Raw genomic sequence first — 22,840 nt, forward strand, 5'->3', positions numbered from 1 at the left:
GAGAGAGAGAGAGAGAGAGAGAGACAGAGACAGAGACAGAGACAGAGACAGAGACAGAAAGAGAGACAGAAAGAGAGACAGACACAGAAAGAGTGAGTTTGAGTTTGAGACAGGTTTTCATATATATCTGTAACTGCAATGCTAGTGGCTGGAGATAGATGGATTTCAGGAACTCTCTGGCCATCCAGTCCAGCCAATTGCTGAGTTCCAAATTCACTGAGAAAACTTGTTTCTTTTCTTTTCTTTTCTTTTCTTTTCTTTTCTTTTCTTTTCTTTTCTTTTCTTTCTTTTCTTTCTTTTTTTTTTTTTTTAAAAGATTTATTTATTTATATATGTAAGTACACTGTAGCTGTCTTCAGACACTCCAGAAGGGGGCGTCAGATCTTATTACAGGTGAGCCACCATGTGGTTTCTGGAATTTGAACTCAGGACCTTAGGAAGAGCAATTGGGTGCTCTTACCTGCTGAGCCATCTCACCAGCCCAGAAACCTTGTTTCAAAAACTATAGAGTGATAGATGAAGGTGTCCCTTGTTAACCTCAGGCCTCCATGTATGTGCACACACATGAACTTGTACATAAGCACATATGGTACACCAATACCCTCTTCCTCAGAAGCCCACACATAAAATGGAACTGGGAGAAAGTAATAGAGTAAGATATCCAGTGTTTACTTCTAGCCTCCCCATATGTGTGTATGCTTAGACACAAAAGTGTTCACCACAAACATACATGCATATATCACAGACACACATACACACAAAAGTTGGCATCTGTGTAATGCCTTCCAACTTGGGAACATGGCCAAACATCCCCTCCCCCATTTATTGAGATTTTGTTTGTTGTTGGTATATTCAGGTACAGCTTACAATAACTGTATATCCTTACTTTTACTTTTTTTTTTCAAATTTATCTAAACATGTATGTGTATATATACCATGTTTGTGTGAGTACTAGCAGAGGCCAGAAAAGGCCATGGGATCCCCTGGGGCTGGAGTTACAAGAGGTGAGCTTCACAGTGGGGGTTCTGGGAACTAAGCAAGAGGCCTCTGGAGTGGCAGGAAGCACTTGTAACTTCTGAGCTCTCTTTCCAGCCCTTTGTTCTCTAATCATGAGGGAGAAAGCAGTCAAAAATAATTTACCAGTGACTATGTTTTCTTTGGGTGTTTGCTTGCAGTACTGGAGACTGAAATTAGGGTCCTGTATATATGAGGCAGGTGCACTGTCACCGGGCTGTTAGAGCCTGGGTCATACTAGTGGGTATCTTCTAGACATTTGTGACCAAATTAAGGAATTTTTTTTTTTAATGGATATTGAATTTTTGTTTTGTTTTGAGAAAGGGTCTCTCATAGACCAGGTTATCTTCATTAACTAGGTATGGGGAGAATGATCTTGAACTCCTAGTTTTCCTGCCTCTACCTAGATGGTAAGTGTTAGGATTACCACACCCAGCACCTGAATACTGGGCATGATAGCTCATGCCTGTAATAGCCCTTGGAAGGCTGAGACTGGAGACAGTTTAAGTACAGACTTTTTATATAAATGGCTAGATCCTGTTAAAGACAAGGAGAAATATGAGGAAAAGGAAGAGGAAGATTATTGTTTCCTTTCTGTTTTCTGTGAATGAGGGGCATTGATGAGCTATAGTTTCAATGATGCATTACAGTAAAAATGTTAAACTTACTGGCTATAGTAGCTCATACCTCTAATATCAGTACTTTGGAAGTCCAAGCAGAACAATGGTAGTTTGAGACCAGCCTGGGTTACACAGCAAGGTCTTGTTCAAAGAAAAAGTTTTAACAAAGAAGTTAATTTATAACTAGAGAAAAAAAAGAAAGAAAGAAAAATGGGAGGTGAACTACAGGATTTTCTTTTTTCAAAACTTAAAAAAATTATTTAGAAGTTAATCTTTTTTAAAAAAGATTTATTTATTATACATAAGTACACTGTAGCTGACTTCAGACACACCAGAAGGGGGCATCAGATCTTGTTACAGGTGGTTGTGAGTCACCATGTGGTTGCTGGGATTGAACTCAGGACCTTTGGAAGAGCAGTCAGTGCTCTTACTCTCTGAGCCATCTCGCCAGCCCCTTAGAAGTTAATCTTATAAATACATCTTTTCTGTTATGCTGAATCTTTGTAAGAGTAGTTGGTGAGCTAGAAATACACTGTTCAGAAGAGGAAATGAAGATTTCATAGAGAGAATTATTTTATAACCAAATTAGTTACTTCAGCACATCAGAGAACAATGTGCAGTAAAAACAGTGTGGGAACAAGAGCACATGGATATTAAGTTTGTTAATTTGGTTTTTAAAAAAAAAAAAAAAAAAAGGTGTGCGCCACCACTGCCCGGCTTGTTAATTTGTTAATAAGAGTAAACCACAGTATAGATCTTAGTGCACATGTGAACTTTTTAACCCTTTAATAGGAGATCTTGCTATGTTGCCTAAGCTGGACTAGAGCTTGTGACCCTTTATCATTCATATCCCAAATGTCTGGGATCACAGGCATGTGCTATTATGCTGGCTCACGTAACATGTTTGCCTAAGTGTTTTTCCCTTAACTATTTTAAATTATCAGGTTTAGTGGTCACTTAGGAGTCTGGGACAGAAAGATTCTAAGTTCAAGAATAGCGTGGGCAAAGTAAAAAGTGAAAAGAGGGTTGGAGATACAGTTCAGTGGTATGGTTCTTGCATACAGTGCACAAGGCCCTGAGTTTGATTCCCAGTTCCACAGAGGTAAATGACTGATGTTAAATTAATAGTGATCCAAAACAATTGAGAATAAAGGTGTAAAGTGAGGTTTTATTTTATATTTACTTGTTTGTTTGTTTATTTTTGTTTTTATCTATCTATCTATTTATGTATTTATGTATGTATTTATTTATTTATTGTTTTTCTGAGACAGGGTTTCTCTGTATAGCCCTGGCTGTCCTGGAACTCACTTTGTAGACCAGGCTGGCCTCGAACTCAGAAATTCGCCTGCCTCTGCCTCCCAAGTGCTGGGATTAAAGGCGTGCACCACCACGCCCGGCTGTTTGTTTATTTATAAGCGGAGTCTTGGCTGGATTAGAACTTGCTCTAGGATTGTAGACTAAGCTGCTCTTGAACTCAGAGATCCATCTGCCTTTGCCTCCTGAGTGCTAGGATTAAAGGTGTGGTGAATTTGGCTTTTAACTATATACTTTAAAATTATCCTGAGTATTACATTCATTTATAAATATATTTTGCTTCAGATAGATTTTGTTATTCCCTTTTTTGCAGCATATTTTGACTACAAAGATGAATCTGGATTTCCAAAGCCCCCATCGTATAATGTGGCTACAACCCTGCCCAGTTATGATGAGGCCGAGAGAACCAAGACTGAAGCTACGATCCCTTTGGTCCCTGGAAGAGTAAGCACTTTCTTTATCTGTGTTGTTTTGGGCTGCTTAGTTAGAATTCAGTTATTTTCATTATCCCACTATTAAGTTATTAGAATTGTCTTGATTACTGCTGATTTTAAGCATATATATTTTCTTTTGGAATAGTAAGCATTTTTTTTTTTCCTGAATATGATGCACTAGGCAGAAAATCACTGACCTGTTCATTTTCCTGTATTTCTAAGGCTATTTCTACTACCACTTCTCTTTCAGGCCTCCAGGGGTAGGCGGAAAGGACTAAGGAAATACACTGGTTATGCCTTGATTTGTATACACTTTGTATTAGCTGTTAGGGATGCTTATGAAGAGAGGAAATACAAATGACATCATTGAATTAAACTCATGAGACCTAGCATCATCCTCGTAAACATTGTACCTCAAACATTCCAGATTATGCCATTTGTAAGTTCAGATTCCTCCCAGCTTGTTGGAGATGGAAGCTAGCAGATTTAATTGATGCAGATAGGACTTGAGGTATAGTTCAGTTGGTAGAGTGCTTGCCTAGCATGTATAGAACCACAGGTTTGATCCCCAGCACAACATACATCAAATATGGTGGCACATACCTGTAATCAAGAGGATTATAAATGTTAGGTCATACTCAACTGCATACTGAGTTCATAGCCAGCCTGAAGTACATGAGATGCTGGAAGGAAGGAATTAAAAATAAGCAGGTACTTAGCAAGTGGCAGCAGCAGGCAGTACCTTCTAGCATGCTGCTCTTGTGCAGCCTGGGACCCTTAGCTCTATTTAAAAGTAGACAAGTAAAGACCAAGTGAGAATCCTTTTATTGGGTCTGACATTGCAGACTGAGGAAGCAGCCAGGAAAGTTTGTCTCCTAGCCAACTTACCAAGTAGATCCAAACAGCCTACTTATATAGCCAGTGAAGGTGTTTGCACCAATTACAAACAGGTCTTTCATGCAAAGGAAGATTTCTGTTTATGTCTGTCAACGCATCTTACTTTTTGTGCCAGCCACAGCAATGGCTCTGCTAGATCACCAAAAGAAGTGTTCTCTCTTTGGTCTAGCACTTTTTTTTTTTTTTTCCGAGACAGGGTTTCTCTGTATAGCCCTGGCTGTCCTGGAACTCACTTTGTAGACCAGGCTGCTCTTGAACTCAGAAATCCGCCTGCCTCTGCCTCCTAAGTCCTGGGATTAAAGGCGTGTGCCACCACGCCCGGCTGGTCTAACACTTTCAATAATGCTTAACTTATGTCCAATGTTCCACTGAGAGGTAGGTTTCCTTCATCTTTTTCATGTAAGTTTGTCACTGCACTCTGAAGACCTATTGGAATCTCTGGTGAATAGATCAGTATGAAATTATTATGTGAGCAAGGAGTTTGTGAAGGGAGTCTGGAGATGTGACCAGAACTGTCAGTTCTTGTATCCTTGGAACAATAAGTCAAGACATTTGCAACTGGTGTGTAGCTTAGGGAGAATCTTCAAATTTTGAAGAAGAATAACAAAAGAGGCCTTCCTCTTTCCGCCATCTTGGCACCTGTGGAGGCCTGCTGGGAACAGGACTTCTAACAGCAAGTATGTCTGGAAGGCTGTGGTGCAAGGCCATTTTTGCCGGCTACAAGCGAGGTCTCTGGAAGAGCACACGGCTCTTCTTAAAATTGAAGGCTTGTATGCTCGAGATGAGAAGGAGTTCTATTTAGGCAAGAGATGTGCTTATCTGTATAAAGCAAAACACAATACAGTGACTCCTGGAGGCAAACCAAACAAAACCAGAGTGATCTGGGGAAATGTCACTCGGGCCCATGGAAACAGTGGTATGGTTCGTGCCAAATTCCGAAGCAACCTTCCTGCGACGGCCATTGGTCACAGAATCCGTGTGATGCTGTACCCATCCCGGATTTAAACTAATGGAGAGTAAATAAATAAAAGTAGATTTGTGAAAAAAAAAAAAGAATATCAAAAGAACTAGGGGTACACTGAAGGTAGCAGCAGTGATAGAAGGAGTGATAGAAGGGTATACAGAGGATATGAAGGAAAATTACAGATACAGACAGTGCTCTCAGAAGCCACCTAAGTTATCCTTGCAGTATATCTTTGAGTAATTATGCAAAATAAATACTAAAACAGAACTGATTTCAATTTTTAATCATATTCTGTTACTATTAATAAGTTAGAGTATTAGATACTTGCTAATTTTTAAAAGTATAAAGCAAATTGTGTATCATAAAAATTTTCGAGTAGTGGAGGAAGTGTGTTAAATTACAAAGAAAGTGGCCACTGCCGATGTCCCTATATAGGTCCTGGTCTCCAGAGGAAGCACCTGTAGCATTTGTTATGGATCTTCAAGTGCTATTTGTCCCAAAGACATTTTGCTTCCATTTGAGAAATCCTTACTGAGCTGTGTAAAAGTGTGGTGAGTTTTACTTTGAGGTATCCAAGTTACTTTCAAATCATTTAATACATAGTCTCCACTTAGTGTTCCTAAGTGGAGCATGGGCCAGGGCCATGCTCCTTCTAGACTGTAATAATAATTGTCTTTTCAGATTCTAATAGACAGATCCTATCTGTCAGTAAGGACTGAGTTGTCAATTCTGTATTCCAGTGCAAGCATATGTTGCTGAGCATTGAATAGCCAGGTACTCAGCATGGACGAGCATTCTGTCCTTGCCCCTTGGTTCAGCCTCAGGAAGCACTTGAGCTATCAGTGTTACTCCTCAATGGGCTCTAGATTCCTGACAGTATAGGCCTCTGTTTTAGTTGGGGTTTATTGCTGTGAAGAGATACCATGACCAAGGCAACTCTTTTTTTTTTTAAGATTTATTTATTTATTATATGTAAGTACACTGTAGCTGTCTTCAGACACTCCAGAAGAGGGAGTCAGATCTTGTTACGGATGATTGTGAGCCACCATGTGGTTGCTGGGATTTGAACTCCGGACCTTCGGAAGAGCAGTCGGGTGCTCTTACCCACTGAGCCATCTCACCAGCCCAAGGCAACTCTTATAAAGGCAAAAACATGTAATTGGGGCTGGCTTAGAGATCCAGAGGTTCAGTCCATTATCATCATGACAGGAAGCATGGCAGCATGCAGGGTGACATGGTGCTGGAGAAGTCACTGAGAGTTCTACATCTTGATCCACAGTCATCCAGGAGGAGTCTGTCTTCCACACAGGGCAGAACCTGAACATAGGAGGAGACCTCAAAGCTCCCCCCACCCCCACCCTGTGACAGACTTCCTCCAACAAGGCCACATTTTCTAATAGTGCCACTCCCCATGGGTCAAAACTAAAAAACATGAGTCTTTGAGGTCAGACCTATTCAAACCACCACAGCCTCCAATAGAGCCTGTGTAGGTAATTTTTTTCTTGCTTGAGATAGCATCTGGTGGACTGGAACTTGCTAAATAGACAGGCTGGTTTAGAAATCACAGAGTTCTACCTGCCTCTGCCTCTTGAGTTCTGGGGTTCAAGATGTGCCCAGCTAAGGATTTTCTTGAAAGAATTTGGTATGTGGCTAGAAATGTAGCTTAATGGTAGAGTTCCGGCTTGGCGTTTGTGAGGACCTAGGTTCAGTCTATAGTACAAATAATAACTAGTGATAAGAATAGTAGGGCTGGAGAGATGACTCGATGGTTAAGAGCACTTGCTGCTCTTCCAGAGGACCTGAGTTCAATTTCCAGCAACCAAATGTAAGCTCACAACTGTCTGTAACTCCTGTTTCAGGGGATCCAACACCCTCACACAGACATACATGCGGTCATAAACACCAATAAAATAAAAATAAATTTAATTTTAAAAATAAGAATAGTAGCTTGGACTATGAAATAAATAATTAGTTTAGAAGGCTTTGGAGATACTAAAATTATTCATATCTGCTCTGAGTTGCTGAGTGATAACAGTTATGGTTCTGAATTGAGCTGAATAAATTCACCTCTAGATCATTGTACTCGTTCCTTGTATTTTTCCTGATGTCATTCCTTTGTCTAGAAGTAATTCATTATGACCTTGCCTTATTCTTTTTCCTTCGATTAGGATGAAGATTTTGTGGGCCGGGATGATTTTGATGATACTGACCAGCTGAGGATAGGAAACGATGGGATTTTTATGTTAACTTTTTTCAGTAAGTATATACACACCAGTATATACACTCCTACAACCTGTGTGCTCTGAATTCATCAATGGAGAGTATGATTAAAGCAGTTACGGATGTTGCATTTGTACACAGGCCAAGTCTAATCTTCCAGGCCCACAGGGTTCACTGCTGTCACACCTGCTCATACCCAGGTGGCAGAGGAGGAATGCAGCAACTTTGATGGGTTTTGTCCTGAAGCTTCTAGTTTTCTGAGAGATCAAAGTCAATCTGGTTTCCCACTTTTAATGTTGTATTATATTTATGTTTTTATGTACCTCACTTAGCAGTGAGCACTTTTTTATTTACTCTGTTAAAAGCACAGAAAATGCAGTGCAAAAGAAGTGATGCTAAGAACTGTCAGAAACGGAGCAGGAGGATGAGAAGCTTGCATCACATTCCTCTGGGGCTCCAGTTTAATTTCCAAAGCGTTTCGTTTACTTACTAGCCCGTATGGCAGGAAAGACAGGAACAGGTTGTTGGGCACTGACAGCAGCACCCATGGAGGATAAAGCCTAAGACACAGATGGAAGACAAGGTGCTTGTGGGGAGGCAGAGATAGGTGGTCAAGGAGAGGGGAGCCACACAAGCAGAGGCTGCTGCAGAGCACACTCCTTCCTGTTCTGAGCTAACGAATCTTCTCCCTCCACTCTTACAGTGGCATTCCTCTTCAACTGGATTGGGTTTTTCTTGTCTTTTTGCCTGACCACCTCAGCTGCGGGAAGGTATGGGGCCATCTCAGGATTTGGTCTGTCTCTAATTAAGTGGATCCTTATTGTCAGGGTAAGTTGCACAGCAGAGAACATAGATTGTGAAGAGAGGCAGTAATTAGAATGACTTTGCATGTTTTCATTTTCACCTTTTGTTATCTCAATATATTTTTTTTTCTGGTTCCACGATAAAGTGAGCTAAAATCAATTGCACACAGTTCCTGTCTCCATATTTCATGTTCAGATTCAAGCAGGTAATCTATCTGACAGGTTGTTTTGATGCTTAAAATATGCTAATGAATGTGTATAGTCTGGAGTTTCTATGACACAAAGAGTATTTCTTTGCTGTCTCACAAAAGTAGGCATTCTTCACATTAATTCTCTTAAAATTTTAATCCCACAACTTTCTCTATCTTTCCCTAATTTTTCCTTCTGGATTGAAGCTATACAGAAATATCTACTGCTCCATAGGGAATTTCTTTTAGTAAAATTATAGAAATATGTGTCTTTGATATAGGAATACCCAGGTGAAATTGCATAAAATACTTTAAATTCTAGAACATCTAGGGTCTTTAAAAAGCAAAACAAAACCAGCTTTAATTTGTTCAAGGCCACACAGCTATATAAAATGGTTTCAAAGAGAGAGCCAAGGTCCACAAGATGCTTGGCCTGAGTTTCTAGAATTTCTTTAATGAGCCCAGGATATGCTTTATGCTCAGTCTCCTAGAACTGGGGGCTCTAGCCTTCCCTGGTGTTCTCAGGATACTCCTTGATGAATGAAGTGCCTGATCTTGATGGAGCTGCTGTGCATGTTCAGGATCTAATACAAAGTATCCTTTCAAAATTTCAGATGTTTCCTGGGGGTAATGATGTAGGCCTTTAATCCCAGCACTTGGGAGGCAGGTGGAGCTCTGTGAATTCAAGGCCAGCCTGGTCTACAGAATTAGTTCCAGGGTAGCCAGGGATAGACAGAAAAACCCTAGATGTTGAATAGAAAAAATAGAAAGCCTAGATGTTGAATCAGATCCACCGGTGGGTTCAGTAAAGTATTCTTTGCTGTCATGGGTGACCCACACCTATAATCCCAGCAGAGATGGGTATATCTGTGAATTCATGACCAGCCGAGTTACATAGTGAGTTCCAGGCCAGCTAGGGCTATACAGAAAAATCCTGTCTACAAACAAAACAAGTATCCTTTTTCTTCAGATGAGTTTGTTGTCATTGTCAACCTGGCTGACAAAGCCAGATTATTATAAATTGTCATACTGTGGCTAAGAAGGTGGTTCAGTGGGTATGAGCACTTGCTTTCAAGTGTGAGGATCTCAGTTCGAGTCTCCTCCACTCACATAAAAAGGTAAGGATAACTGTACAAGTCTGTAACCTCCACAGTGCTGGAAGAGGAGATGGCTCTTAACTGCTGAGCCATCTCTCCAGCCCTTAACTGTTACTTTTTAAGAAACAAAATATTAGGAGCTGGGGAAAGTCCTTGCCACAAAGTTGTGATATCCTGATTTTTAGACTCCTGTAACCTCTATAAAAGCCAGATACATGATTGTAACACTGGTGCTCCTGTGGGGAGATAAGAGGCAAAGAAGAATCTCTGGAGAGGAAGCAGGGCAGCTAGTATCTGCATATAACACAGAGAGGACCTGTTTTTTAACAAGGTGCAAGGGTAATACCAACACCTGAGGTTCTCTAACTTCCATACGCATGCCAAGTGTCTCTGTCTGTCTGTCTCTGTCTCTCTCTCTCACACAGAGAGACAGAGACAGAGAAAGGAGAGAAAAGAAAGTATGCTTTGGAGCCTTCTGTATCTCTGCGTCTTAGTTTTAGTTACCTCTGGTTAAAGTCTGAATTTTTTAGAAAGACAGTAAGGTTTTTTTGCTTATTTCGTTGTTTTGAGATGTCTATTTAGTCCTGGCTGACCTGGGTCTTGCTGTGTAGACCAGACTGGCTTTGAATTCGCAGCAATCCACCTGCCTCTATCTCAATAGTGTTAGGATCAAAGGCATGCACCACCATTCCTGTCCCCAGTTGGTAAGTTTTAAATGGCATGCCATACAGAACAGTAGGAATTTCTCAAACCACCCTGTTCAAAACTTGCCTTGCTCAGGAGCCATCCCGGTATCACAGGGCTTGTGCGTCGTAAATCCTTATTTTAAATGGTGATGGTTCCAAATTGCAAAATTAGTGATACCAGCAGTTTGGATTCGTCAAAGAGAAGCCACATGCTGCTTTTCACACCATAATAAAAGGAAAAAAACCAATCCCATACTGTTTCTCAGATCTCTATGCCAGCAAGATTTTTTTTTTAAGAACCAAGTTTGTATAACTTATCACAGTATATTGTTAGTCATTTCTATGGCAGTTATCATTAATCTTTTTTTTTTTTTTAACATTTATTTATTATTATATCTAAGTACACTGTAGCTGTCTTCAGATGCACCAGAAGAGGGCGTCAGATCTCATTACAGATGGTTGTGAGCCATCATGTGGTTGCTGGGATTTGAACTCAGGACCTTCAGAAGGGCAGTTGATGCTCTTAACCACTGAGCCATCTCTCCAGCCCCCTATCATTAATCTCTTAATGTACTTAACTTTATCAGAGGTCCATATGTACAGAAAGATTGTATGTGCACATACATAGGCTTTGAACTTATCTGCCATTTCAGCCATTCATGAGTGTCTCAGAGGCTATCTTCCATGGACAAAAAGGGAATACCGCTTTAATTCTCAGACTTCAGACACCAGGACACCAAAGAAAAGTAAAATGAATTGCAAATCTATTAAACACTAAATTTTTTACTAAATGGCAAAAAAAAAAATTAATGTAGATTATTAGATAGAAAGACTGATCTTATATTATTAGGTGTCCAAAAACCAAGCTCAGAATGGCTTACGAAGACAGAAAAATTTGAGGATGTTTCTATTCCCCATCAAAACAAGTCCAGCTATAGAGGCTCATTAGACCAGCACTTGAGCATCAAGAGGGAAAGCTGAGATTTCAGCCTGTTACTGTAGCTCTTGTTCCTTTCAGATGTAAAAGCTGGTGGCATAGATAACACACTAACACAACAGTATCTCACAGAAGAACATGAACTGTACATGCATATAATACATAAGCCCTGCTGAGTGACACAGAGTAGTGTTCTAACATGTCCACTGCTGCTGCTGTTCCTGATGATCATCCCATGGAACTGGCATCTCCAATACAGTGGGGTCTTCTGCCACAACTAGGCTTCACCAATAGCCTCTCATAGGCTCTCTTCATGGTGCCAAGCCTCAAATCCTTTGCATGGCCCCTTCAGTCCTGGGCCATCAACTGCAACTGAGGCTGCACCTTCACCAATGGCCTTCCATGGCCTCTCACAGTGCCAAGCTTCAGCTGTTCTTCATGACGCCTGATTTGCACTGTGATTTCAAGGCTCACTGAGACCTGTGACTCGCTACCACCACAGCATCCTGAGAGACTGCTTCATCCTACCTATTACAGGCTGGGGAAAGACTCAAATGCAAAAGATGGTTTTTACTGAATGTGTACTGTTCTATCATAAAGTTAACAGCTTTTTCATTTTTTTCTTTTTCTTTTTTTTCTTTCTGTTTTTGTTTTGTTTCATTTTGTAGTTTGTTTTTTGAGACTGAGTTTCTCTGTATAATAGCCTTGGCTTTCCTGGAACTCACTTTGCAGACCTCAAGAGATCTACCTGCTCTGCTTCTTGAGTGCTGGGTACAAAGGCATGTACCACCACACCTGGTTAAGTTAATTGCTTTTGTTGGGGGCAAGTTCCTGGCAAAGGTATATGATTACCATGAACTACCTAATAAAAAGGTCAGAAGTCAGGGTTTGAAACAAATTGAGCCTCACTGGCATGGAAACAGTGATGTCAGCTAAATAATTGCTTCTAGTACCAACTGCACACAATAGAAATAGAAATAGAAACATATTCAGATGGGAAACACTTTGTGGAGGATTGCCAGATTACAGGCATGCACTACCATGCCAGGAATTGTAAAAATTCTTTTTTTTTTTTTTTTTTTTTGGTTTTTCGAGACAGGGTTTCTCTGTATAGCTCTGGCTGTCCTGGAACTCACTTGGTAGACCAGGCTGGCCTCGAACTCAGAAATCCGCCTGCCTCTGCCTCCCGAGTGCTGGGATTAAAGGCCTGCGCCACCAGGCCCGGCTGTAAAAACTTTTCTAACAAACTAAGAGCTGAGTGTGGTGGCACAGGCGTTATGTCAGTACTTGGAGGGCTGATGCAGAAAGAGCAAGGCTGGGCTATACACCAACAACCCAATCCCTCACCCCCTGGTCTGAACACAAACAGAAAACAGTCTTCTGTGTACTTGGAAATTAAGAAAGAGTATGTAATAGAGCAGAGAACTTTAAAGGTTTTGGGTTTTTTTATTTCCATTTAAAGAAGACAATTTGCATTTGTTGAAACAATTTCAAATTAGAATAGATCTTATTTTACAAATTATTATGGTTGAGGTGGTTTAGTAGTTAAGAGAACTTGTTGCTCTTGAAGGGGACCTGGATTTAATTATCAACACCTATATGGTGGCTCACAACCATTTGTAACTTTTTTTTAAAAAAAGATTTATTTATTTTATGTACAGTACACTGTAACTGACTTCATACACACCAGAAGAGGGCATCAGATCCTATTACAGATGGTTGTGAGCCACCATGTGTTTGCTGGGAATTGAATTCAAGACCTCTGGAAGAGCAGTCAGTGCTCTTAACTGCTGAGCCATCATCTCTCTGCCCCCAATTATAACTTTTAATTCTAGGGAAATCCGACATTTTCTTCCAAACTCTTCAGGTACCAGTGTGTGTGTGTGTGTGTGTGTGTGTGTGTGTGTGTGTGTGTACACTTACGTAAAACATGGCACATTATATAAATAAATTTTTAAAATACCTGTATATGGTCTTGATGGCAGTTGGGTTTTATATGCCCCTAAATTAGTATATGAAATTTTTCTGTTAGGCTGAAATAAAGTCTTTGCCTTTTTTCTTCTTCTTTCAGTTTTCCACCTATTTCCCTGGATACTTTGATGGCCAGTACTGGCTCTGGTGGGTGTTCTTGGTTTTAGGTAAGTGCTTTTAACATAAGAAAATGAAATTTAAAATTATCTTTAAAATGTTTTAAATGTCTTAGACAGCTAAAATTACTTTAGCAAAGTCTCATCTCACTGTATAATATTAACCATTAATTTAAAATGCAGTTTTCAAAAAAAAAAAAAAAAAGCCAGGCATGGTGGCGCACGCCTTTAATCCCAGCACTGGGGAGGCAGAGGCAGGCGGATTTCTGAGTTCAAGGCCAACCTAGTCTACAAAGTGAGTTCCAGGACAGCCCAGGCTGTACAGAGAAACCCTGACTCGAAGCCCCCCCCAAAATAAATAATAATAATAATGATAAAATAAAAATTAAAAAATGCAGTTTTCAGATTTTTTTTTTTAAATGTTTCTTTCTTAAAGGCTAGCTAGTTCCCACCAGTAGAGTAGCATACATGTTAGTAGAGACTGTGAATGCTTCTCCTAGTGCCCTTATTTGTCATCAGTGGGGCATGCTGATGACACTACAGTGTAGCTTTTTTTCTACTTGTGAGTTACTGCCACAGAGGGTTTGCAAACTCAACCCCGAGTTTATTTTAACTGGTTGTATTAAAATGTATGTATGTGAGCCATCTTTTGTTAGATCTGTCAGTAGACCATAGAAAATGTATATATAGTTCTAATTCCAATAATTCTGAAATTATAGGGTTCCCAGAATTCTGTAGTTCACCATTGATAAGAAGACATACTTTGCAGTGAAAGGAAGATTTGAAACTAGTACTGGGTGATAGTGGCACACACTTTTGGGTTTTTTTTAGATTTATTTATTATATGTAAGTACACTGTAGCTGTTTTCAGACACTCCAGAAGAGGGAGTCAGATCTTGTTAAGGATGGTTGTGAGCCACCATGTGGTTGTTGGGATTTGAACTCTGTACCTTTGGAAGAGCAGTTGGGTGCTCTTACCCACTGAGCCATCTCACCAGCCCAATGGCATACACTTTTAATCCCAGCACTTGATAGGCAGGAGTAGGCAGAACTCTGTGAGTTAGAGACCAGTCTGGTCTTCAGAGCAAGTTCCAGGACAGCTAAGGCTACACAAAGAAACCCTGTCTCAAAAAACAAAAACAAACAAACAAACAAAAAACCACCAAACCCCTATACATACATAAATACACCGATATATAATGCATACACACATTTGTGTGCATGTACACGAGGGGAGTCAATCTCCAGATTACTTACAATTTTTATTTTTCTTATTTACTTTTAATTCTTTCCTTCCTAATCATTAAAGTGAGGAAATTTGTATTGGGGTGAATTATTTTAATGTGGCTTTATTATTTATAAAAATATAATATAAAGATAAGATAAAATTACAGAGACCATCCTTCACCTATATGAGTACACTGTCACTCTTCAAACACACCAGAAGAGGGCATCGAATTCCATTACAAATGGTTGTGAGCCACCATGTGTTTGCTGGGAATTTAACTCAGGACCTCTGGAAGAGTAGTCAGTGCCACTGAGCCATCTCTCCAGCCCCTACAGAGACCATCTTTATCACTGTTGTCGCATCTGCAAAGCAATAGCAGAGCCACCCAGCTTTTAAAAATGGTTTAGTGGTTACAAGTTCATAGTGTTTTTGCAGAGGACCCATGTGTGACTGTGAGAGCACCTGCTTGTACCCCAACACAGACATTCATGTCATTAAAAGCAAAGTTTCAAAAAGAAAGATGTGATTGACACTAGATGTCTGTGACATCATCACAGCTCTGTCCTGCTGATGTCCTTCTGAAAGCTTGCCACTCATGATGTGACTCTTGGTTATTGCCAAAAATCCTTCCTGGTTTAGACCTTCATTCGTTTGTTTGTTTGTTTGCTTATTTGTTTTGAGACAGGGTTTCTCTGTGTACCCCTGGCTATTCTGGAACTCATTCTGTAGATCAGCAACTCTCAAACTCAAGATCTGTCTGCCTCTGTCTTCCAAATGCTGGCATTAAAGGCTTGTGCAACTATACCTGGCCTTGTTTTTGTTTTCTTTTTCTTTTCTTTTGTTAATTCTTTTTTCTTTTCTTCTTCTTCTTCTTCTTCTTCTTCTTCTTCTTCTTCTTCTTCTTCTTCTTCTTCGTCTTCGTCTTCGTCTTCGTCTTCGTCTTCGTCTTCGTCTTCGTCTTCGTCTTCGTCTTTGTCTTCGTCTTCGTCTTCTTCTTGTCCCAATGTAGACCATGCCTGGTTGTCAGATTCATAATTGGACTATCATCTTGTTTTGTTTTTGAGACAAGGTCTTGCTGTGTACCCTATCACTGGCTGATCAGGAAGTTATTAAGCTTGCTTGATCCTCTTGCCTCTGCCTCCTGAGTGTGCATGCTCCTGTCTAGCTCCTGCTCTGTACACCTTCTTGGATCCTCTGGCAAAGCTGTTGGTGGGATTGTTGCTAGTGAGTCTGGCTAGCTCAGCCTAACACCTAAGCCCAGCAAGGACTTGAGGGTTGAGGCCTGCCTTTCTAAGTCACCAGATCTGTGCACTGCTAACCCTGCATCTTAGAAAATGCAAGTCATCCATGGTATCGTCCTCTGCCTTCCTGTACTGCAGCACTGGCTACTCCTGCTCACTGGAGTCTAATGAATCCAGGACGAGAAAGGGGAAGTTCCCCCGTCTTGATTTCCACAAGTTTAATAAAAAGGAGTGGCTCAGGAGAAATAATATGTTGGCTTGTTTATTCTCTCAGATGGACTCTGAGAGAAAGGCTGGGTTGAGTGGTGTGCTCAGTGGCCTAGGACATTGGCCTCGCATGCTCAGTCCTGGTGGTTTTAATCCCTAGCACCATTTGAAAGAACTGAGGAGTAAGGCTGATCACCTGCTGACTTTAAAGGTAGATGGAATTCCAGATGGATCAAAGGAGAGACGGGAGGCATTTTCAGATGGCTTGTTTGCAGTATAAATTAAAGAAATTTAACAGTTTGATTTCTGTATCAGTGTTTCATGGAAGATAGATTGCTATTTTATTATTTTTTAAAGATTTTATAGGAGTACACTATAGCTGTCTTGAGACACACCAGAAGAGGGCATCGATCCCATTGCAGATGGTTGTGGTCCACCAAGCAAGGGGGTGGGGGAGTGGCTCAGCTTTGTGTGCCTATGTGTGTTTGTACCTCTATTTAAAGTGTATGTTTGCACCCTCTCTGAGTCTCTTTGGCAGTATCTATAGGTATCTGTGCCGAACATAGACCCAAGCTGGTAGCTCAGGAGTTACAGCTAGCTGACACTAGTAGTTTGTTTAACCCAGTTGGTCTTGTTCTTGTTGTTGTTGTTGGCTTTTCTGAAACAGGGTTTCTCTGTGTAGCCCTAGCTGTCCTGGAACTCACTCTATGACCAGGTTGGCCTCCCTCTGCCTCCTGCATGCTGGGATTAAAGATGTGTGCCACTACTGCCCCACTTATCCCTGTTATTTTTAAAGTTGTTTTAAATTAGTTGGCAACATTTTAAAATCAAGATATTTTACATAAATACCTTAACATTTTACCCTTTTCTCAGCAGTTGAAATATTTAGCAAATGCATAACCCCCCCCCCCACACACACACACACACACATGGTGCTGTTGGTCCCTCCATTCTAGTGAATGCGCTTCCCTTTCAGGAGAACCAGCATGTGAGGGTTAGCCTATGCTATATTTCTGTGCTTTTGGTGTCCAACTGAATGATAGTCATCAGATTCAACACAGATAACTCTTGGTTTTTACCACGGATTCTATGTAAAAATTCTTGAAAGCTGAATAGATTAATGATTACCTGGGGCTGGGAGAGAGGAGGAAGAGGAGCAAATGATTGACAGCTACTGGGTGCATGCTTGTCACCACCCCCAAATTGGTTGTGGTTGTCCTACAAGTCAGTAAATACATTTAAACCAGCATTGTATGTAGTGAACTTGATAGCTGTAGATTGTATCTCAAGAATGTTATTAAAATGGTGTTAAGACTGTCTGAAAGAGGGTTAAGAGTGTGTTTTCATCATCATCCAAGGGTAGATGAGTCTGCCACTGTCAGACCACCTTTACCAGTGGAAAATTGGGGCCTGGTAGTGATGTCTCACGACTTTAATCCTAGCACTTAGGAGAAAGAGACAGACAGATCTCTGTGAGTTCAAGACCAGTCTGCTCTACAGAGCAAGTTCCAGGACAGTTAGGACTTCCTGGACTACTAGGGAAAACCGGGAAGTGGGGAGGGGAGGGATTGCGGAGAAAACTGGAGTTCTACATAAGTGTATGCTGACATCTAGTGGACAATGTTAAGTACTGTTGGCAGAAAATGAAATAACAGAAAAGATTAGAATTAAGCTTGAGAAAAGCAGAATTCTGGTGGTGTGTGCCTGTAATCCCGGAAAAGTGCAGGGATGGAGACAAGAAAATTAAGAGTTCAACCAGTCTTTCCCACATTGCAAGTTGGAGACCCGTCTGTATACTGGGACAGTATTTCAGAAAACAAAACAACAAAACCCATTTGTAATCCCTCCTTCTGGAGTCAGTTGTGTGGATGTTGTTTGGGGACTCAGCAGGGAGATTTCTATAGGCTTCTGAGTGAGGCCTCCAGATGTAAATGTGTGGTCCCATTTTCCATTCCATTTCCTTTTGAGACCATTTAGATCCTGTGCACAGGAGTCATTTGCACCTGAGTCTTTGCCTTCCTGTTGAGAATATCCCATTGGATAATTTGGTGGAAAAGTCCTTTGGAGATGTTGGGGGGAAACTGTCCATGTTAGTAGGCTTCAGCAGGAAAATGACACGTTCCTATTACAATGGGGGACGTTCTGGAGAAGGGACTTAATGTAGAAGTTAGAAGATCATTCTTTTCTTTTTTCAATTAGGCTTTCTCCTGTTTCTCAGAGGATTTATCAATTACGCAAAAGTGCGGAAGATGCCAGAAACTTTCTCAAATCTCCCCAGGACCAGAGTTCTCTTTATTTATTAAAGGTATTGGAGGAGGGGTGGGGGGCTGTGTTCCTTTGCTGTTATGATCATGAGATGTGTTGCAGAGTTTAGAGTGAGACTCTGATGGGGTACATAAATTGTAAGGAGGCCATTAGAAAAACAAAAAGCAAAAAAAACAAAAAAAGACCTGGCTTTCCCCCTTTTTTATTGGAGAGGCCGTGTCTGAAAAAACAAACAAACAAACAAAAAAAAAAAACTGTTGATGAGGGCAAAGGGGAAGAAGAGAAGTATTTTGGCAACATACAGGCAAGGGTATCAGTAGTAATGGGGGCTGGGGTAGTGTATTGATAGCATGATTGAGGCCATGAGGCCTCCTCCTTCTTCCCTAATCTCACAGAGCCCCAGAATGCCCCGAGGGAAGTCAGCAGGTTCATCAGGAACAGGCCCCTTGCTTGCACTACTGACAAGCCTACTAAAATACCCATCCCTTAAAATTAGCTCTCGGGCCTTTTCTTGCTACCTGTTACCAGGTTTGCACCCAGATTTTATCACTCTGGTAGAGAGGAAGCTCAGATCCAAGGGAAGCCCTGAACTGATTCACACAGTTTTCCTCAGTGGCTAACTCCGTCTTTTACCAGCAGCCACCTGAAGGGTGAGAGAGCTTGAACATGGCAGAGTCCTGACAAGGCAGGCTATGCCTTTGCAGGCTTCGTTCTTTGGGCTTTGGGGATTGTGTGTTTGATAAAATAAAGCCTTGAGCACCCTTAAAAGCCAGTACAGTTGAAGGCCCAGAAAAGGCCTTGTGACAGCTGTGTGCAGCAGTTGTCACAAACCTTAAATGATAGTAGAACTTACCTTGTGGAAGTTGGCCATGTGTGGGACAGCTTCAGTCTCCTGAGGTGTGGTGCAGAACAGAACAGACAGCAGCTCAGCTCAGACTTCAGCCTTGCAAACAGAGCTATCCTGTAGGAATTTGATAGGAGCTGTGAATTTCCCAGTGTCGGGAGATCACCCCTCTCTCATCCGTTGTCTTCATCTTTATGGAGAAGGCTATTTGACTGGCCTGGAGGTATAGCTTAGTGTGCCAGGGTTGACTCCTCTTTGGAAAGGGAAGGGAGGGAAAGGAAGAAGCAGGGAAGGTTTGAGTGTGCTGGGGATTTCATACTTTGTTCATCTTCTAGTACACAACAAATAGTAGCCAAGACAGTGACTGCATAACGCTGTTTTCCAGTATTAGGGGTTTACTGGGATTATGTTCTATAGCTTTGATTTTTTTCTAAAAATTTTGGAATATTTCTTGAATGGTCTGCATTGAAAGTCATGAATCTGCTAGACCATGATTTGCATCACCTGTCTTCGGGACAGTGCTGTGGGAACTGGTCAGGGAGTGGTTTGAGCAGGGTTTTTGTGGTGTGCTTTAAAGGTTGTTGGAAACCTGTACACGAGTAAATGAGTGGCCCTGTCTAAGGGCACCAGAGCATTTATTTGCTTTCTGCACAGTCTTGTGTGGTAGTTGGTATGAAATCACTCAGATGTGCCCAGAGAGTCTTGAGCCCAGGTGAAGGGACTAGGATTTGAAAGCAGTGTTTACAAATCTAATTACTTCCTTATCAATTAACTCTCAGAATCCCTTAGAGGGAAATGGTAAGATTCTGTAGGCACGAGTGACCTTTGTTCATTGAAAAAACTAAAACCAGATCCACATGTAGAATATTTGCTTCCTTTAGTCAACAGATATTTTGGTTAGAAGATGCAGTAAAACCTCATTGTGTGAAGTATTATAGTGTTACTTAAAAGAACCTGACCTTCTTTTGTGGTTGATATTCCTAGTTAAAAGCAAGCTGTATAGGCTTACCTGTGCCAGAAAGACCATAGGTAGGGAATTTCAGAAATAACTCCATAGAGACTATTGCAGTATTGCACCTTTCATTCTGAACTGAACTTAGTGTTTACAGAGGGTGTTGGAATAGAGACATCTGTCACCTGGCATGGTGGTAATCAGCCAGACCTTTGAATTTGAAGCCAGACCAGTCTACATAGTTCCAGGACAGCCAGGGAGAGGGAGAGGAGAGAGGAGAGAGGGAGAGGAGAGACAGGAGAGACACACACTGACTGACTCTAAAAATACAAAATTCAAAGAGCTGAGACTTCTTTAGGCTATCCAAAATGTGGGACAAACAAGATGAACTGTGTGCAGAAGTACAGTCATAATGTGTTGGATAGTTTTATGTCAGCTTGACACAAGCTAGAGTTAGAGAAAAGGAGTCTCAATTGAGAAGATACTCCCCCTCCACATTGGCTTATGGGCAACAAAAACAACTGTGGAGTGATCCCAGTAGACTTACCTTTGGGGTCTGAAGAGATGGCTCTGCAGTTAAGAGCACTTGTTGCTCTTGCAGACCCGGGGTTTTAGTCTCCAGCACTTGATACAGTGGTTACAGGCTTCCAGAACTCCAGTTCTAGGGTTCCATTGTCTCTGACTTCTAAGCTTCTTTTGGCACTACAATAAAGAGTTACTTAATGTTTCCCCCATTAATTCCATGAGAATTATACTAGTATGTACGGAGGGGCTGGGGATTTGGCCCAGTGATACACATCTGCTTAGCATTCAAGGCTCTGAGTTCAGTTCTTAGCACAGGGCAAGGACATGTGTCGACACAGACATCATTTTAAATGCTTTTCTGTCATAATAATTTTTAAAAGGTGGTTAGGAATTGCATATATTCTGAAAAACATGCTTCCCAGATACCTTGGTTCTTTTTTTTCCCCAAAGTTTTTTAAAGATTTATTTATTTTATGTATATGAGCACACTGTAGCTGTCTTCGGACACACCAGAAGAGGGCATCAGATCCAATTACAGATAGTTGTGGTTTCTGGGAATTGAACTCAGGACCTCTGGAAGAGTAGTCAGTGCTCTTAACTGCTGAGCCATCTCTCCAGCCCCCAATTTGTTTTTTTTAAGAGAGAGCATACTGGGACTGGAAAGTTAGTCAAGGGTTAAGAGCACTGGCTGCTCCTCCAGAGGATCCGGGTTCCAGGTTCCGTTTCCCAGAACCCATATGGTCATCAAAACCATCTTTAACTCCAGTTCCAGAGGATCCAACATCCTCTTATGATCTTTGAAGGTACTGTACATGCAGTGCACAGACATACATGCAGACAAAACACCCATACACATAAAATAAATCTTTAGAGAGAGAATGCCAGTTATTTATAGTTGGAGAAGGGGCTCGATGTTAAGAACTGAAAAATGACGTTATTGGCTACTTTGATATCTATAGTAATCTTCAAATTAAGTTGAAATGCAGAATGGATGTCTCCAAACCTCTTGTCTTCTGTGACTGTACCCTGCTCTTAGCCAACCTAACAGGCTAACTAGAGTTTGACTGTTCAAGTGTCCTTCTCTGGCAGATGTTTTCTGGCAAAGCTTCCTGCACTGATGAAGTCCCTTGAGAAGCGAGAGCACCTGCAGGAAGTGAATCACCACCAGAATGGAGGAACAGTCACCTGCTTTAAAAAATAAAGTACTGTTGAAAAAGATCATTTCTCTCTATTTGTTCCTAGGTGTAAAATGTTAATAGTTAATGCAGAATTCTGTAATCATCGAATCATTAGTGGTTAATGTTTGAAAAAAGCTCTTGCAATCAAGTCTGTGATATATTATTAATAATGCCTTATATATTGTTTGTAGTCATTTTAAATAGCATGAGCCATGTCCCTGTAGTCAGTAGGGGGCAATCTTGCTTTATTCATCCTCCATCTCAAAGAAGATTTGAAATTACAGATTAGTGTAAGCTATGTATAAGGCTGGCTGTTTGAAAAGGGGTTTTCTCAAAAGTCAAAACTTTGGTTATGACTGCATCTCTGCACATAATCCATATTTCCTGTTCAAATTAATCTAGAAATATGTTTAATTGTATTGTGTGTGAACATCTGGAAGCAAAACCATAGTGCAAAGTTCATTATAGTGTTACCAAAAATGTTCTCAATTGGTAAATAAGCATTAATTTTCATAGTCTACATTCAGAAATTACCTTTTCATTCTGTAGTTCTGTGTAGTTCATATAAAATGGAAAGGGCAAAGACAGATTCAGATTAAATATTAAATATTATTCTGAAAACTGGCTAGACTCTCAGAGGGTCAGGAACAAAGAATTAGTTTGGAACTTTTGAGAGGATCCCTAGCATTCTGTACTCCTTGCTTTTACAACTGTTATAACTGTAGAATGATGTGCTTGCTGCCCAAGTGCTAGTTCACTTTGGTTGCTATATTAAACTGTAAATACAATAGAACATTAATAAATGTCTCTTGTGTAGCACCTTTTACTGTAGATTAGTGTTTAATTTGGGGGTTTACATTTGCTGATTATGAAAACATTTTCTAATCTTACAGAATATATTCTAAAAATTAAAACTTTATGTGTCTTAGGGGTTTATTGCTGTGATAATACGCCATGACCAAGCCAGGAATAGTGGTGCATACCTTTAATCCCAGCACTCACAAGACAGAAGCAGATGAATCTTTTGAGTTAAGGCTAGCCAGAGCTACCTAGAGAAACCTTGTCTCAACACACACACACACACACACACACACACACACACACACACACACACACATACACACACACTAATCAAAAGC

General features: G+C 40.7%; 1 protein-coding gene and 1 pseudogene across 1 annotated transcript in view; both read left to right on the plus strand.

Moving 5' to 3' along the window:
* The window catches only part of Ndfip1 (Nedd4 family interacting protein 1), a 49,476-nt gene extending 26,944 nt beyond the window's left edge, over positions 1-22,532 (plus strand). The window contains exons 3-8 of the mRNA XM_029546933.1: positions 3,262-3,392; positions 7,412-7,499; positions 8,167-8,291; positions 13,246-13,312; positions 18,137-18,242; positions 21,613-22,532. Of these exons, the coding sequence (XP_029402793.1) occupies positions 3,262-3,392; positions 7,412-7,499; positions 8,167-8,291; positions 13,246-13,312; positions 18,137-18,240 (515 nt within the window). The 3' untranslated portion in view covers positions 18,241-18,242; positions 21,613-22,532. The remainder of the gene's footprint in view (positions 1-3,261; positions 3,393-7,411; positions 7,500-8,166; positions 8,292-13,245; positions 13,313-18,136; positions 18,243-21,612) is intronic.
* On the plus strand, positions 4,919-5,379 carry LOC110333075 (annotated as a pseudogene).
* Positions 22,533-22,840: the final 308 nt, after the last annotated feature.

Source organism: Mus pahari, chromosome 15 (assembly GCF_900095145.1).
Source record: "Mus pahari chromosome 15, PAHARI_EIJ_v1.1, whole genome shotgun sequence".
Lineage (NCBI taxonomy): Eukaryota > Metazoa > Chordata > Mammalia > Rodentia > Muridae > Mus > Mus pahari.